An 18,523-nucleotide genomic window follows, 5' to 3' on the forward strand; every position below is an offset into this window, starting at 1 on the left:
TATATGCAATTCAGATTAAGATAGATTTAGTCATGCTCCAAAAGGTTTGGACCCTTTCAGTTCTGAACAATTTCAGGACCAAGAATTTGTGCTAGGAGTTGCTTACTCAGCAGGGGCTGGCTAGCAAACTGCTCACAATCACAATCCCAGAAAGACAGTTGTCCCCAAAGAAGGAATGGGGGTTGCAACTAGGGTTGCTGTCTCTACCTGGGTTAGTCCAACATTGTTTCAGATGCCTAATTTTCTTCCACACTGGGTAGTAAAGGGAGATAACTTGCAGAAGGTGCCCAGAGAAAATTAGGACCTCCAGGGACGTAGAGAGAGATGGTTTTAATTAGAGCTGAGAGATGGGAAATAAGGCAGAGAGATGACATCTTAATGAGGTTTAATGAAGCTGTCTGCTGATGGGGACAGCTGTCACCCGGATCTGTATTCCAGCCAAGTGGTTTTATAATAGAAGAAATTTGGGGAAAAAAAAGGCAAGGTTTGAAGACAGCTGGGGGTGGGGTGGGGATGGTCACAACATTAAGCTGAGATTCTCTCCCCCTACTCCCAACATTTAGCAGTGGTACTACCATTAATCACTTGAAAAACTATCCAAACTAATTGGAAACATATTTATAGTTGCTTCTCTTTTCTAATTCCCTACAGTGGTAAACAACAGTATGGCAAAAGACCTTAAGGATCTTCCCTGGGATTTTTCACTGAGGCAAATGACTAAATTAGGGACATGTGGAATTGAGGGGGTAGGACAAGTGAAGGGGTCAATGAGTTGAGCCCCCTGCTCCCAGAGCAGCCTACACAAGGAGTGGTTTGGACTATTCTTAAAAATGTCCAAGGAAAGCATGCCTTTTCCTTAGCCTCTGTGGGGGAAAAGTGGCATCACAAAACAGACATTCTATGTCTAAACGCCTTTGGACCTGTGAATGGTCTGGTCTAGGAGCTAGCTAGCCAGGGCCCCTTCCCTTGATTGGAAACCATATTTCATCCCCATTGCAGCTTTAATCTTGTTGTGAGCTGTCAGTGTGGGCAGCTGGTTGGGGATCTGGGTGTTTTTGCCCAAGCTGTAATTTGTGACCTCATCTCCTCCATTTCAGGGATATCAGAGTGAGGTTGCCATGGAAAAGCAGGTGACAGATACCGTCAAGCCCCGATTTCCCTGGCGTATCAATGGCAACTAATCTCCAAAGTCTGTAATAACATGCTTTGCCCCAGACCTATAAATACAGGGAAAGGAGTCACAATTGAGAGCTTATCACTCACACTGTACATCTTAAATGGGGACTCACAAATACAGGATTAGATCTACATATCATTTTCTGTGAGGTTTCCAGAAAGGGTCATGATGTTAAGGAGTTTGGTTATGGTTCTTTAGAAGAGGTCTACACAGGCAAAGTAGAGATTTGAGCAATTAGCCTGTAAATTAAACCAGTAGAGACACTCCATTTGGAAGATTCAAGCCCAGTTTTGCCTTAGCAGCAGGGCTTTGTCCATGAATGTACTAGAGAATTGTCTCAATTCTTCATGTCACATTTTCAATCCAATTCAATTTTTAAAAAAATACGTTGACATTTCCGTGTCTTACATATGGGGGTAAATATAAATATGTGTTTGAGTAACATGGGCCCTTGTCTCAGGGAGCCTACTGTGGGATAGGACACTAGGAAATATCTATAGTACACATACCTGAGTGCCTGAGAAAGGTACAAGCGAGTGGTATTGGGCAAAGGAATGGTCAGAAGGGATGGTGAGGAGGAGCAAAGAGAGGAAGTGCAGACTCCCTGAAGGAGGTAGCTATTGAGCTAGAGTTTAAGGATGGACCAGAATGTAAGAAACAGAGGTGTTGAGGGAGGGAAAGGAGCAGAAGGCCAGAAAACAGTGTAAGCAAAAAGCACAGAGGCAAGAAAAGTACCGGGTATATACAGGATTGGCGACTAATCCAGTCGAGAAGTAACATGAAATTAGACTGGTATATACACAACTATAGAGAGGTAGGGGGATGATGGATAGCTTCAGTAGATGGAGCCAGCCCTCTGCTGGGGCAGAGACAGAACAGGTGGTGCTGGACCCGGAGTCAGGAAGACCTGAGTTCAGATCCTGCTTCAGACACTCTGGGCAAGTCACCTAACCTCTGTTTGCCTCAGTTTCTTTGTCTGTAAAATGGAGATTAATAATAACACCAACCATCCAGGGTTGTTGTGAGAATCAAATAAGATAATAATTGCAAAGCAGCTAGCATAATGCTTGGCACATGGTAAGCACTATATAAATGTTGGTCTTCCTCCTCCTTCTCCTCATCATCATCATGGAGGAGGGGACCCAAAGAAATGCTATCCCAAGGTGACTCAGCATCAGCAAGCTTTATTAAGCACGTACTAGCACCATGTTGGTATCTGGGGATATTTGGGCGCTAGACCTGTGATCTTATTGATGTGTGACCTCCCTCCAAAGATGTAGGTCATAGTCCTCCATGCTTGGCCCATCCCATCTAATTTTCATCCATGTTCTCTCAACAGTTCATTCTTACAGGCTGTCCACTCAGGCATTATGGCAAGTCTTGAGATACAAAGACAAAAATGTAGTTGTCTCTGCCCTCAAGGAGATTAAATGCCATTTGGGAATACAACGTGTATCCATACAAGAATATAGAAAATGTGATAACTTTTTTTTGGTGAGGCAGGCACTAAAGGGAGCTGAGCTCCAAAATCTCTGATAAAATGCTTGTTCTATACTTATAGATACAAAAGAGTCACGATGAAAATATATCACATCCTCACACTACTTCATTTTTTAAAAATATTTTTTTAAAATTATCAAGCATTTATTTTTTCTCCCTCCTATTTCCCCCTTCCCATTAGAAAAAAAAAGAAAAAGAAAACTCTTGCAACAAATGAGGATCGTTAAGCAAAACAAATTCCCATATTTTCTATATCCAAATATGTGTCTTGTTCTACATATTTATTCTATCATTTCTTGGTCAAGAGGTCTCACCATACATTAAAAGTGAGATCTTCTAATGTTGGACTACGTCTACTAGGTTCTTTGCAGCCTTTCACTTGCTTATTCTGTTTTCTGTTGGTACCCCAAGTCCCGCAGCTAGTTAGTGACAGAGGAAAAGTTATATGGCTGGACCCCTAGTGCAGCAGAAGCAGCATACTTAGTTCTAGCTAAGGGTGACCCTAACATTTGGTCCTCCCTCCCTCCCTTTCTCCCTTCCTTCCCTCCTTTCTTTCCTTCCTCCCTCCCTCCCTTTCTCCCTTCCTTCCCTCCTTCCTTCCTTCCTTCCCCCCACTTCCCAGAACACTGTGCGAGGTCTTGTAGGAGAGCAGCAGAGCATGGTATGAGTGCTGAATTTAGCCCAAGCCTTAGAGTAAGTAAGGAGTGATTTGAATTTGAATCTAGCTGTCTGACCCACACAAGTCACTGCCCTTTTCTCAGCCTCTGCCAAATGAGGATAGCAGTTGCATTGCCTACTTTGCAAAGTCATGGGAAAGTGCTTTACAAACCTTAAAGCTCTATGTGGATATGTGCTATCATAGATTCCTCCATGGAGCTTCCAGTTTAGTAGGGTTTTAAGATGGTAGTGTTTGACAAATACATTAGAGAAGTGCAAAACAGCACGACCAATTTCCCTGGGCATAGATTTTTTTTTTCATTTCTAAAGCAACAGCCTGTAGATTAAAGGATACCCGAGCTGAAAGCAAAATGTCCCTCTGTGAAAGTAGCCTGCTCCAGAGTTTGTCAGTCCACCTCCAGGCTAAGAAAGCTCCCAGATGCCTCAGGGGAGAAGAGAGGGTTCTAGTGGAAGAGCCATATTTTAATTAACTTCCCCTGCAGTCACTGGAGAAGCTGGTAATTTTAATAAACAAAAGAGAAGTCCAGGGCTTTGTCTTGGTGCAACAGTGAGTCATATGGAATGAATTCCAAACAAACCTTCACAGCAGAGACCTTCACAGTTCCAGAAACTTGGCTGCAGTCACTGTTCTGGGGAGATTTTCATCAGATCACAGTGTCTGGGATGTGATATGGGCATCAATGGGAGCAGGGAAAAAAACCCAATAATCATGAGATTGAAAAGAGCCTACAAATGTCATTCAGTCTATCCCCCTGCCTCTAGATAGAACACACAAAGTCAGAGCTGGAAAAGACCTGAGAAAATAGGTCAGAGTTAGAAGGTATCTTCCTAATGTACAGGTCTGACCATGTCACTACTCTAATACCTACAACAGCTCCCTATTGCCTATAGGATAAAAGAAAAAGTCTCTAGCTTGGTGCTTTTTAAAGGTCCTTTACACTCCGGCTATAAATTTCTTTTCTAGACACATCTATTGGTTATTGCCAGATCCTCATGACACAGCACAGAAAAATAAGATAACAAGAATAAATACTTTTTAATTGAATTGCCCTCAGAAAATAGATTAGAAATGAGGAGGAGGGATCTTAGAACAGTAAGAGACTTTAAAATAGAATATCAAGGCTAGAAGGGACCTTAGAATACAAAATGTCAGTCCTTTGGGAAAAGTAGATTCTCATACCTTTGCACCAAGGCCTTTTAGCTCTCACAGACTGAAATGCTCTTATCTCTAACCTAAGAAGGAAGTGGCTTTTCCCATCCCTAGCTCCCTTTTCCTCTTTCAGAACTGGTATTTCTAGTCAGCTGCAGGTGAGACACAGTACACTTCCCTCTACCCCCTCCCCACCTCTCCCTGGCTCCCAGCATCTCTCCTGTACCCTCCTTTTCCACTGCTCCTGACTCTATACCCCTCTTTTTAGAAGTCACTGGGATGTATTGATTGATTGGAGAATAGCTAAACAAATTGTTATATGTGACTGTAATGCAATATTGCTAAGCTATAAGAAATGATGAATATGAAGACTTCAGAGAAGCACGGGGAGACATGAATTGATGCAAAATGAAGCAAGCAGAACCAAGAAAAACTATACATAATGACTACAACAATGTAAACGGAAAGAGCCAAAAGAAGAAAAAGAAGTTGCGTAATTATAATAATTAAGCTGGCCCTAAACAAACAAAAAAGCGTACCTTCCTTTTTAAAAAAATACTTTATTTATTTTAACATTCATTGAAAAAAACTGAGTTCCAAATTCCAAATTCTCCAAATTCTTTCTGTCCCTCTAGCCTCTCCCCCACTCACTGAGAAAGTAAGCAATAGGATGTTGTGCAAAAAACATTTGCCCATAAACCATGTTGCAAAAAAGCAAGAAAATAAAGTGAAAGAAGTGTGCTTCAATCTGCACTCAAAATTTATCAGTTCTGTCTGCCTTCCTCCTTCCATTGTAGAGGTGGGGGACACTAGGTGTGGAATATTACATATTCTTTCAGACTCAATGCATTGGTTTATTTTGCTGAAATGATTTTTATTCTTTGTTACAGTGATGGTTTGAGGAAAGAGAGATTATTCAGAAATGAAGATGACATGAAAAGAAAATATCTATAAAAAGTTGTGTGTGTTTTTAAAAAGAAAAGTGACTAGATTGTTAATAACAACCACAAACTGTGCATTTTCTTCTTATCCACCCCTTGGACAGATAAAAGTCATTTCTTAGAGAGGAAAGTTGTTTTTTGTCCATGATTGCCTCTCTAGAAGAAGCTTTTGTGGCCACACCCTTCATCCAATCTTCATTTCTAGCCATCATGCTCTTCATAGGACCATAGTTTTAGAGCAGGAAGGGATTTGAAGAAAGCCAGAGACATCAGGACTCTAACCCCTTATTTTGCAAAATGAGGAAACTGAGGAACATCATCATCATGGAGAGAGGGGGGGTGGCAACATGGAAAAAGAGATAACTCTGATATTGGGAGATAGAGAAAAGGAGGGAGAGCCTTCCAGACATGGAGGACAGCCAGTGAAAATGCCCCGAATCAGGAGACAGAGTATCTTGTTGGAGGAATAGAAAAGGAGACCATTGTCACTGGATTGCAGAATACATGGGAGGTAGAGGAATGTAAGGTATAAGAAGACTAGAAAGGTGTATGTGGGGGTGGGAAATGGGGAGCAGGTTATGAAGGGCCTTGAACCCTAAAGGCTGTAGAAAGTTAGTGATGGTCTGTACTAGACTCTAGACTTTCTGGCTCCTAAGCTAGCCCTCTTGTGACTATACTGCCTGTTTCTTGATTGGTTGCTTGACATGACTCTCAGTTCTTTACCTTTTCTCCCACTGCTTCCTCTGGTAGGCTGAACTTGGGAAGCCTCGGGAAAGGAGCAGTGCTCTGCCTGGAATTAATTTTAACTATGGACTATATATTCATGGGCTGGATGGAGGAGTCCCAGAAGGTAAGATGGTACAAGTTTGTATGCTGTAGGGCAAGAGTAAGTCAAAGGATTGGACTGGAGGGCAAAACACTCTTCCCCTAGCTGGTGGGTCATGATTGTCCATTTGGCTGAGATGTGGGCAGCAGTGGGATAGGTCCAGCCAGAAGGGGCCAGGGTTAAGGACACAGATAAATAGGTGGTGCCTGTGAGGGCTACCAGGGCAAGATATCAAGTCCAGAGAGGACTCTTAAAGTTTGGAAGAACAGGCAGACAGCATGGCATTCTTTATTTCATTTATTTATTCATTTTTTCTTTTATTCATAATGATTTTGGGAGTCAGGGTAGTACGGCACTTGAATTTGGAATCATAGGGTCTTAGATAGGTTCTACCTGTATTACCTCTGGCAAGTTGCTAAAAATCTCTGGCCTTCAGTGTCTTCATATCTAAAATAATGAAGTTGGACCGGATAACTTCCGAAGTACCTTACAGCTCAGAATCTGGGATGCGAGGAGTTTTCCCAGTGGCACTTACTCAGTACTGTGAGTACCTGAGTTAGGGGTAGGTTATAACTCTTCTGAGGGGTTGACAACTAACTCAGAAAAGGAGAGGCTAGAAGCTTGAATGGGGCAGGAAGAAGTACAGTGGGGATCTGTTGTGGGAAAGAAGGAAATAAGGAAGGAAGAAAGGAAGGAAGGAAGGACTTGAAAGTGTCTTCATTATTCTTTTGTCTCCCTTTCCCCATAGCCATTGGACACTGGAATGTTTTGAAACAGCAGCCCACCTCTCCCCAGGCTATGACTCGGGATTTTATTGCCATGAACCGTGGTGCGGTCAAGGCTGGTCTGGTGACAGCCAAGGAACATTTCCTATACCGCCAACTCAACGATATCCGCAGGAGTGACCAAGATGAGAGACGTTACAAAAAGGACCAGTCATCTGTCCCTCCAGATATTACCTATGGGATCCGGGCACGGTAAGGCCTGGCCTGTAACCAAAGCCCCGTTTGTCCCTCTGGGCTCTATCTGACCTGTGGAATCAGAGCACAGGCTAAAAAAGCTGCTAAGGCGGTGATTAATGGGAATATCATCTCAGGTTTTCCAAGTGACTTAGCATAGTTTGATGTCTCAAAGAACCAAACATAGCCCAAACTCCTTAAATCTAACCATAGGTTTACTGATAACATGCAAACCAATGGTACCTACATTTCAAAAAACAATACAAAGATAGATGTGTCAGTCAGTTTTTCAGGCCATCCAATTTCTCAGCTGTCATTTTTGTTTTCTAAGTGGCAAAAGTGGACATGACAGTTCCAGAAAAAACCAAAAACCAAAAAAAACCAGCACTGTCCAAAACTACAGGGTAGGACCTAGTGGCTGCAGTGGTTGGGGGTAGTACTATTTTATTCTCAAGAGGGCAAAGACTACTATGGCCTTCTTCAAATGCTCTGATATAGAACAAGAAAATTCCAGTTAGCTTTAGAATGTTCCAGTCATGAGTAAGCTAGATCAAGATGTCCACAATAGTTGGTAGGATTCCCTTGGGGGAAGGAATCACGTTCATGGATTCATCATCTGGTCTAGCTGATTCTGTCTACCTCTCCCTCTGGATGAAGGGACACAGTCTCTTAATGCCGCTGAGACTCTGCCTTACAGTGGGTGCTTAGCACCCATGTTTACATAAGGTCTGAGAATACTTAGGATGGCAATGACTTAATTTTTTTTTCTAGATCATCCTCATGCATTCACAAAGAGTTGTATCTTATCCACTCCAGACTGAAAAGTCTCATTAAAAAATACAAAGTGCTATGTGGGTTCTGAAGAGGGAAAGATCATTTCTACTTGGAAGGATCAGGGAAAGCCATATGGAGAAGGTGGTGTTTCATCTGAGTGTTGAAGGATGTGTAGGTATTCTGTGGAGAAGCTAGAGTAGGAGGAAGGAAAAAAAAGAATGAACAAAGACACAGAAGTCAGAAACCATCAGTGGATTCCAACTAATTGAGTATATATAAGGTGTGTGAAGAAGAGGTAAGACTAGAAAGGCAGACTGAGACATAATTGATGTTTAGAGTGGGAGTAGGGTGGAGAATGGGCTTCCCCAAGGAAGCTCCAAACTCGCATGGATGGGTTCATTCTTGCAGGAGGCTTACCTTAAGGAGAGGGGATTCAGGATTTTTAATCATACACTCTAGTTCTTTATGCCTCATCCCAAAATCTCAGGGAATCTCTCTTAAATAACACTTAGTTTTGGCTCATGTTTAGAGTCTCCCTAGAAAGGATTAACAATGTCCCTTCCAGAAAAGCTATTCAATGTACAAAGTAGTAGATATCAGATATAGGACAGCTATTTATTTCTTCCTCTATGAAGGAAATACTTAAAATACAAAAGATTCATAAGTACTTACAATGTGCCAGAAAGAATTCTGGATACAAAGGAAAACAAAAACATTCCCTGCCCTTCAGGAGCTTAGTCTAATGGGGGAGACAACATGTAAACAACTATTTGCAAACAAAATATATACAGTATAAATGGGAATTAATCTAAAAGGAAATCACCAGCAGTTGAGCAGGTAGGGCGGAGAAACTAAGAAAGACCTTCTTTGGAAGGTGGGATTGAGTTATGAAGGAATCCAGGAGGTAGAAGTGAGGAGGGAGAACATGAAAAGCTTAGAGGATAGCCAGTGAAAAGCATGAAGCACTCCAGCACAGTGAGAGGCTACACACCAGAGCAAGAAGAGGTCTAAGACAGACTTCAGAAAAACCTGGAAAGACTTATATGAACTGATGCTGAATGAAATGAGCAGAACCAGGAGAAGAACACTGTGCACAGTAACAGCCACAGTGTGCAATGACTAACTTTGATAGACTTAGCTCTTCTCAGCAATTCAAGGACCTAAAACAATTTAAAAAGACTCATGATGGAAAATGCCATCCACATCCAGAGAAAGAACTGGTGGAGTCTGAGTGCAGATGGAAGCAGACTATCTGCTCTTTTTTTGGTTTTTCTTTCTCATGGTTCCCCCCATTCATTCTAATTCTTCTATACAACATGACTAATGTGAAAATATGTTTAATAGGAATGTATATGTAGAGCTTATATTGGATTGCACACTATCTTGGGGAGGGGGAGGGGAAGGAGGTAGAGAAAATCTTAAACTAATGGAAATGAATGTTGAAAACTAAAAATAAATAAATTAATTTTTTTTAAAAAGAAGAGGTCCAAGGCCTGCACCTTACAAGGAGTAGGAACAGGTGCCAACTGGAAGCTTTGTCACTCATCACTGAGTTCTGGGTAACAGACCAAGGACAGACTGAAGAAGGGATTTGTGCCCAAGGGTGGCTTTCTAGGGGTAAAGAACTGTTCCTAGGCCCTATGGTGTGTACTGAAAGAGGAGAAATTTTGAAAAAAAAAACAAATAGTAGCTGCATAGCTTGGACCCCAGGAGCAGAGATAGGTCTAACTCCTAGCCCATTCTGAAGCCTACAGAGAAATAACCAGGGCAGGAATCCCGGACTAAAGGGAAGCTTGTGGTTCTGTCACTCTGAACCAGCAGAACTTCCCAGTTGGTTAATAGAGGCAGAGTCCAGCAGCAGTCTACTGTTGCTCAAATCCAAACCCAGGTCAGGAGCTTGTAGAGCTCAGACCAGGGAGTCAGTGATCAGACTTTGTCCTGAGTCAGATCACTCAGGAGCACTGATAGGCTAGGGCCTGAGCTGTCCCTGAAAACCTGGCATAACACAATACTCAATGTCCCAAGAAAACACCTATAGGACCAGCTCAAACCTTCCCTCTAGAAGGGCACCAAGCTTAGCCGTAAGATCAAATTTGAAATCAGGATAAAGGATGGAAGAATGACTAAATGAACAAAGAATCCCAGCACCAAAAATGAATACAGTTACAGGGATGCTTAAGACACAAACCCAGAAGAAGAAAATGATTCCCAAACATCTACAAGCAAAGCCTCAAAGGAAAACACAATGTGGGCCCAAATTCAACTATAATTCCTGGAGGAGATGAAGCAAGAGCTTTTTTTTAAATCTTTGAAAATCTTTTTTATAAATGAAATGAGAATACTAGAGGAAAAAATAGAAAAGAAGTAAGAGATATAGAAGAAAGAATTGGAAAGGGAATTAACACAAGAGGTACAAAACCTTGCCCAAACAGCAAACTCCCTGACAATTAGAATGGACCAAATAGAAGCCCATGACTCCAAGAGATAATATTAAAACAAAGTCAAAAGACTGAAAAAATAGAAGAAAATATAAGGTATCTTATATTAGAAACAACTGACCTGGAAAATAGATTGAAGAGAAAAAATTTAAGGATCACTGAACTACTTAAATGCCATGACAAAAAAAAGGAGTCTAGATGTTATAATTTCAAGAAATTATAAAATAAAACTACCTAGATCTCTTTGAACCAGAGGGCAAAGTGGAAATAGAAAGAATCTCCCTATTACCTTCTGAAGGAAATTCTAAAACAAAAATTTCCAGGGACATTATAGCCAAAATCCAGAGCTTCTTATCAGGAAAAATACTTCATACAACCAGAAGGAAATAATTCAAATATTAAGGAGCCTTAGTCAGGATCACACATCATTTAGCAACTGCCACTATAAAGGAAGAGAGAATGCGGAATACTCTATTCCAGAAGGCAAAGTATATAGGCTTACATCTAATAATAACTTACTTAGCAAAACTGAGTATAATCCTACAGGGGGAAAAATGGACCTTTAATTAAATATAGGACTTTTAGGTATTCCATGCAAACAGAGAAGTCAAAAAAACATAAAAAGGTAAACACAAACAAAAAATCACTAAGGAATAAACCAAAAGATAATGTGCTTACATTTTAATATGGGCACATGGCATATACATATACATACACAAAGACATATATATATATATGTACATTATATACATATATCAATATCTATATCTATCTTGTCTGAATCCTATCATCATCATGGGACATAGAGTCTAATTAGACAGAAGGCGTAAGAAGTGATTCTGTTATGTCTTGATCTTAAAAAGAAGAATGAAAGGAAGGGGAGAGAAATAAACTTGGGGGGGAGAGGGAAAGAAAAATAAGGTTAAAGAAAATTATCTCACATGATTGGGGTACACAAGTAGAAGTCTATAAAAAACAAAAAGGAAGGAGGAGAGTTGGTGACCCTTGAACCTCACTCTCATCAGGATTGGTCAAAGGAGAGAAGAATAAGCACACACAGTTGGGTACAGAAATATATTTCATTCAACAGGAAAATAGGAGAGAAAGGTGAGAAGGGAGAATGTGGAATTAGAGGGAAAGTAGGTTAAGGAGACTGATCCTAAGAAAAACAAACTCTAACTAAGGATGTACACAAATATTTATAGCTCTTTTTGAAATGGCAATCCGAGAAGATGGCCAATTAGGGAATGGCTGAATGAGTATGATTTATAGATGTGCTGGAATGTTATTGTACTGTAAGAAACGATGAAGAGAATAGTTTTATAGAACCCTGGGAAGACTTAGATGGTTTGATGAGGAACAAAATGAACAGAATCAGATGACAATTTATACATTGACAATATTGTAAAGACAAATAACTTTGAAAGACTTAGGAAGAAACTCTTCCTAAATGTGATGACCAACCACAGTTCCAGAGGCCTAGGGATGGAACACACGACCTACCTCCTGATAAAGAAGTGAGAGATTTGAAATAAATAATCATTCGCACTTGTGTATACATACATACATAATACTTACATACACACATACACATGTATGCATGAGGTTTATTTTTCCTTTGGACATGGACAGTGCAGAAATTCGTTTTGCTTGACTATACATGTTCGCAACAGGAGTTTTATCTTTCATGATCAGTTGATGGGGTAGAGGGGAGAAGACAGATTTTTGTTGATTGAAAAAAAATTTAATTTTAAAAATAGTAGTAGAAAAGTTGGGGATAAGCAAGGGTTTTTTGGGGGGAAGAGGATGAGTTCTGTTTTGGATATTTTGAATTTGAGATGTTGAGGGCTCTTTGGTGGATACTCGTGATCAGTAAGCATGACCTAGATGAAGATTCAGTAAATGATACTGAGAAAAGACAGTCAGGTAGAAAGAGAACCAGGAAAGAGAAGTATCATGAAAATCTAGAGAGGAGAGAGTATCGATTGAGGAGAAAAAGGTGATTGACAATGTCAAAGGCTGTAGAGAGGTCAAGAAGGATAGGGATCCCTGGTTACTTTGGAAAGAACAATTTCAGTTGAATGATGAGGTCAGAAGCCAGACCACAGAGAATTTAGAAGAGCATAAAAACAAATGAAGTGGAGGCACTTATTGTAGATGGCTTTCTCCAGGAGTTTAGTAATGAAAGGGAGGAGAGATGTAGGATTACAGGTAGTAGTGATGTTTAGAGCAAGTGAGGGGTTTTTTAAGGGCAAGGGAGACCTAGACACATTTATAGGCAGCAGGGAAGTAGACAGGGGATACAAAGAAGACTAGTAAGAGAGTGGGGATGACAGAAGAGGCAATCTGCTGGAGAAGATGGGATGAAGTGGGTTCAAGGATGCATGTTTATTGTATTTTTCCTCTACATGATAAGAGAGACCCTATAGGAAGATATGTGGGCTTTAGGGAAAGGCTGATAAAAGTACCCAAATGAAAGATAAGCAGGGATAAAAGGAGGCAAATTTTACAATTGTTCTGGGGGCCAGATCTGCAATTAAATTATAGGAATCCATGATCATTGCCAAAAGGAAAAGGAATCTCAAAAAAAGTGGTCAGATAGAAATAGATTCCTCCAGGTGGTTACCCTGATTTGGATGAAATACTCATTTGATACTTCAGGCCAGAGCTTCCGAGATGACAGGAAAACCACCAGCAGATCTCTTCTCATTCAATCTTTATGCATTTGCTCAATAAAGTATCTATAAATCTGATTCAGAAGTAGAAGAGACTAGTTCAGGGGTGGAGAACATGTGGCCTCGAGGCCGCAGGTTCCTCACCCCTGAACTAATCTCTTCCCTTAGAGGATTTATACTTTGGCTGGCAAACGAGATAAACTAAAAAAATAACTCATATGAACATGTTTTGGAAAAGTCATTCTCCAGTAGATAAATAGTCAAAGGCTATGAATGAATGGTAAAGCATTTAAGTGTTTACTATGTGCCAAGCGTGGGAATACAAATTCAAAAGAGAAACAAATTTCTGCCTCAAGAAACTTACATTTTAAGAGCAGGAAACAATACATGTAGGGAAGTTGTAGCCCCGGAGAGATATTTGAATTAGGAAAGTCACGTGAGTCATGAATGGAGCCATGGAAGGGTAATGCCACTTTGACATTCATATAGATTTTAAGGTTTTCAAACAACTTTACATACAATATTTCATGTGGTCCTCACAACCCTGCAAGCTAAGTGCTATAGGCACTATGATTCCCATTTTAGAGCTGAGGAAACTGAGACTGAGTGAGATTGAGTGATTTATCAAGAGTCACATAGTGAGAAAGGATTTGAACTAAATTAATCTTCTTACCATTTAATGTGGTGTTCTACCCACTACACCATACTGCCTCTCTGAAAACCAAACCAAAAAAAAAAACAAGCAAAAAAACTGCAGATGAGAGAAGTGAAGTGACTTACTTGCCCAAGGTCATACAGGTAATGAATAGCAGAGCTGGGATTCTAACTTAGATCTTCTGACTCTGATTCCATTGTTTTGGCATATTTTTAAGAGGCAGTTGGGGTTAATTGACTTGCCCAAGGTCACACAGCTAGTAAGTGTCAGGGTCTGAGGACTGATTTGAACTCAGGTCCTCTTGACTCCAGGGCCAGTGCTCTATCCACTGTGCTACCTAGCTGCCTCCCCAGTTCCTTTGCTTTTACCACTCCCCACCACTCTTGCTGCTTTCCACACATAGTGAACCCAAGAGCCTTGGGAATGGCTGTGGTGGTCTTACAGACTAGCCCCTGCAACCATCATCCAGGTAAGCAGCCACTGAGGAGATGCCACCTGGCAGCTGCTTCTGCAGGGATATTGGCCCCTACCATCTTAGTGGCCACAGCTACTGAAAACCCAGAAAAGATGGTGCTTGTCACCAAAGTTCTTGGCCTTGACAAATGGCTCAATATCAGAAATGGACATGCTTTTCATCAATGGGAATGACATCAGAGAAGATATGTTACCACCCATGTTGTGGCTGCACCCTAAGGACCATGGTATCTTTCCATCGGACTTGCACCTGAAACCTCTTCTCTGTGCTGCCTTCTCCAGTGGAATGCGAACCCCTTGACAGGAGAGAATGACTTGCTTTTCTACTTGTGTTCCCAGGGCTTAGCACAGTGCTAGTAAGCACTTAAGAAATGCTTTTTCATGCATGCATTCATTCATTCAAAGTGGCAGGCTATATATGCTGACTGACATAGCTACATATGTTAAATAATCATTTCTGTTAGTCATGGCAATATTATTATTTCCACATGCCCTAGTTCTTAAGGAAATAGAAATTCCTCATATGCCAGCATTGATTGGGAAGGCAGTATTTCCACATGACAGTCCCAGAGGAGGCAGCAAGGGGGTGCAGTGGCTGGGAATGAGGAAGATTTGGCTTCAAATCCAGCCTCAGACACTTACTACCCCTGTGACCCTGGGCAAGTCACTTAATCCCAGTCTGCCTCAGTTTCCTCATCTGTAAAATGGGAACAATGAGGCATTTACCTCCCAGGATTCTTGTGAGGATAAAATGAAATAATACTTGCAAAGTGCTTTGCAAAATTCAAAGCACTACTTAAATGCTAGCCATTATGATTATTTAGCCTGGAGATTTCTATTTCAGCAACAGCTATTGTGCACTCTTGGCTGCTAGTAACATAATTCAAATGGAGTTATAATCAGAGAAATGTGAATAATAATAAAAAACGCTCAATAATGAAGTGCACACACCGTTCATTTCCACCTGCTTTTTTATTTTCAAAGAACTTTTGCATCTCTTGTTTTGTTCTCATTCAAAGCCCTTTGAAGGATAATTGGTAGCGTTATTATCCCCATCGTACAGATAAGAACACTGAGGCTCACACAGGTATTTTGGCTCACAAGAGGTCACATGCCTAAAGATATAGCTACAGCCTAGATCTCTTGAGTCACAGCCCAGCAATCCTGCTATCCCAGCCTACTGAATGCTAAGGTATAGGAAAGACACCTGCAACATTTTCAGATTCTGTGGCTGCCTTTGCCAGCTACATCTTCTAAATCCGCTGGGCTGCTTGAAAGGACGTATATTATCATCTGGCTTTCAATATGAAATCTTAAATCGCTATAAAACCCATTGGCTACAAATCCTAGGAAAAGGGCGTGATAAAGTGCTGGCTCTATGTTCTGTGATAGTAAATGGGCTTTGCATATGCAAATTGAATGGATTTTAAAATGGTATTTAATGACAATTTTCGTAGTAGACATTAACATTAATTGCATCAAAATGAAACTGCTGCATTAGGTTGCTGTTAGCAGCAAATACCCCAGCGATAAAGCTTTATCTTTATCAGCACCAGCTTCTCCTGATATGACAGGGCAGCTCAGCAAATTGCAGAGAAAAGGGCTTTTATGGACCAGAAATATCCCCCAAAGCAGGCCCCAATCAGCATCAATTTTCCTTTATTTCTTCATAAATGGAGGTTAAATGGCTCCTGGAAAGCTTGGCTGGCCTGCCCAACTTTCCCTGACAAAACCACAGCCCCCACAGCATAAATGGAAGAGGTAGGTTTAAAAAATAATCAGTCCTAGGCAGTAATGTGGCTATTACTTTAAAGTTATGGGGCATTGGGCCCATTTGCTAATGACCACCTTTTACAATGCCTGATTGTATTTATTTCGTTACTTTAAAAGCATGTTAAAGACCAAATCATACCCACATTACTGAGGAGTTAATGATACCACACCACCCAGCACTAAGTATTTGAGAAGTTCATTCTAAGTTTAGGTTGGTGATCACAGAATTAGACGGGACCATAGAAATCATTGTCTCAGCCCCCTCATTTTATAAACGAGGAAACTGAGGCTCAAAGAATGGAAAGGACCTGTGTAAATGTTTAACAATTATTTCTTTTTTTTTTAAAAAGTACACAGCGTACATGACATACTTTTAAGTAGAATCTGTATTTATAAACATTTACTCCATTACCATAAGTCTAAACAACCAACAAAATGATAAAGCGCTGATTTGTAGTGTTTACTGATTTTGGCACTGAAAATTTAACAATCGAGTTGCTAGAGCTGGCTTCAGCATACCCCTGAAAGTAGCTCACTTGCTCATCAAGAGACAGTTGTGGTATAGTGGGTCAGTAAGACTTTGATTTCAGTCCCACCTCTGAGGCTCCTTATGTTCTTCCATCTCCCATCTCTGTGCATTGGCTTTCTCCTATGCCTGGAGTTCTCTCCCTTCTTGCTTTGGCTTCTTAGAATCCCTTCAAAGCTCAGCTCAACACTGTCTTCTTCAAGAGGCCTATGCCAGCTCCCCCAGCAGGTAGTACCTCCCATCTAAGGTTACCTCTCAGCTTTCCTTTCTTTCTTTCTTTCTTTCTTTCTTTCTTTCTTTCTTTCTTTCTTTCTTTCTTTCTTTCTTTCCTCTCTCTCTCTTTCTTTCTTTCTTTCTTTCTTTCTTTCTTTCTTTCTTTCTTTCTTTCTTTCTTTCTTTCTGTCTATCTATCTGTATTGTCTCCCATTAGAATGTAAGCTTATTGAGGGCAAGGATTTTTTTTTTTCTTTTTCTTTTTCTCTCCAGAGCTTGGTATCGTGTATGGCATATAGTAATGACTTAGTAAATGCTTATTGATTAATTACTTGCTTTGTGACCAGAGTTAAATCATTCCCAGCAATCGGGCTATCCCAGGCTGTTTCCTCATCTGTACAATGCGAGTAATAATATATTTCCTAGTCGCTTAGAGGGATGATATGAAGCTTTAGTGAAATAACATAGGGAAGCATATTAGTCCTCTGGGAGAGATAAGATGTGTTATTATCCCCATTGTATAGCTGTTTTTATTTGTTTAAAACATTTTTTATATTTAATTTTTTTCTCAATTTCATGTAAACAAAATTTGTAACTTTAAAAAAAATTTTGAGTTCCATATTTTCTCTCTCCCTTCCCATCCCCATCCTTGAGAAGGCAAGCAATTTGATACAGATTATACATGTGCAGTCATGAAAAACATTTCCATATTAGTCATGTTGCAAAAGACAATACAGACTAAAAAAATCAAGAATAATGAAGAAAGTAAAAAAAAGTAGGTTTCAATCTGCATTCAGACCCCATCAGGTCTTCCTTTGGAGAGGAGGGATAGCACTTTTCATCATAAGTCCTTCAGAGTTGTCTTAGATCATTGGATTGCTGAGAATGGCTGTCATTCACAGTTAATCATCGTACTATATTGCTGTTACTGTGTATAATGTTCTCCTGGTTCTGCTCACTTCACTCTGCATCAGTTTGTGTAAGTGTTCCCAGGTTTTTCTTACAGATGCCCAGCATTTACATTGCTCCTGCTGGCAGCTCTGGGACTAGAACCTAGTTTGGGCAGCTCTTTGTTCAGCACTTGTTCCACTCTCCTGGCTGCCTCTGTTAGTGACCTTGGTTTAGATTCTGAACCCTGACACAAAATAAATACCTTTGCAAAAAAGTCCTCCAGAACAAGGCTCCTTAAGAAAGCATTTACGTTGGTGTTTGTGTTTACTTGTATCTGTCAGTTCCGTAGCAAATTATTGTATTAATTCCTGATGATGAGGAAATTCATGTTTCCTTCCTCGTGTAGATCCACATGGTTCAATTCAATTCGATGAATATTTATTAAGAATCTACTGTGTATATGCATTGGAAACAATACAGAGCTCAGTTTCACAAGATGAGGTCCCTGCCCTCATGAAATACAGGGCTATGCCATGACACAAATAACTACAACATGAAATCAAGTATGTTTTGTGGCTAACATGGAGATACAAGCAAAGGGTAGTGTCAGGTAGGAAGGGAAAAGGTCATTCAAGAATGGTTTAAAGTGAAATGAAAATCCCGCCCTTTATCCAAAGAAGGAAGATCACCTAAACCAAAGACTCATAACTTTTTTTTTTTGGTCATAGGCTCCTTTAGCATTTTGGTGAAATCTGGATCATGTCTCAGAATAATGTTTTTAAGTGCATCAGAAAACAATATATAGGATTACAAAGGAAACCAATTGCCTTGAGATACAGTTATCAAAACATTAAAATAATAAGTTTATGGACC

At 40.4% G+C, this 18,523-nt stretch overlaps 1 protein-coding gene across 1 annotated transcript in view; it reads left to right on the plus strand.

Annotated features, from left to right (window-relative positions):
- The window catches only part of CFAP77 (cilia and flagella associated protein 77), a 193,529-nt gene that overhangs the window by 92,266 nt on the left and 82,740 nt on the right, over nucleotides 1-18,523 (plus strand). The window contains exons 2-3 of the mRNA XM_036748125.1: nucleotides 6,197-6,296; nucleotides 7,021-7,249. Coding sequence (XP_036604020.1) covers nucleotides 6,197-6,296; nucleotides 7,021-7,249 — 329 coding nt within the window. The remainder of the gene's footprint in view (nucleotides 1-6,196; nucleotides 6,297-7,020; nucleotides 7,250-18,523) is intronic.

Source organism: Trichosurus vulpecula, chromosome 3 (genome assembly GCF_011100635.1).
Source record: "Trichosurus vulpecula isolate mTriVul1 chromosome 3, mTriVul1.pri, whole genome shotgun sequence".
NCBI classification, from domain to species: domain Eukaryota; kingdom Metazoa; phylum Chordata; class Mammalia; order Diprotodontia; family Phalangeridae; genus Trichosurus; species Trichosurus vulpecula.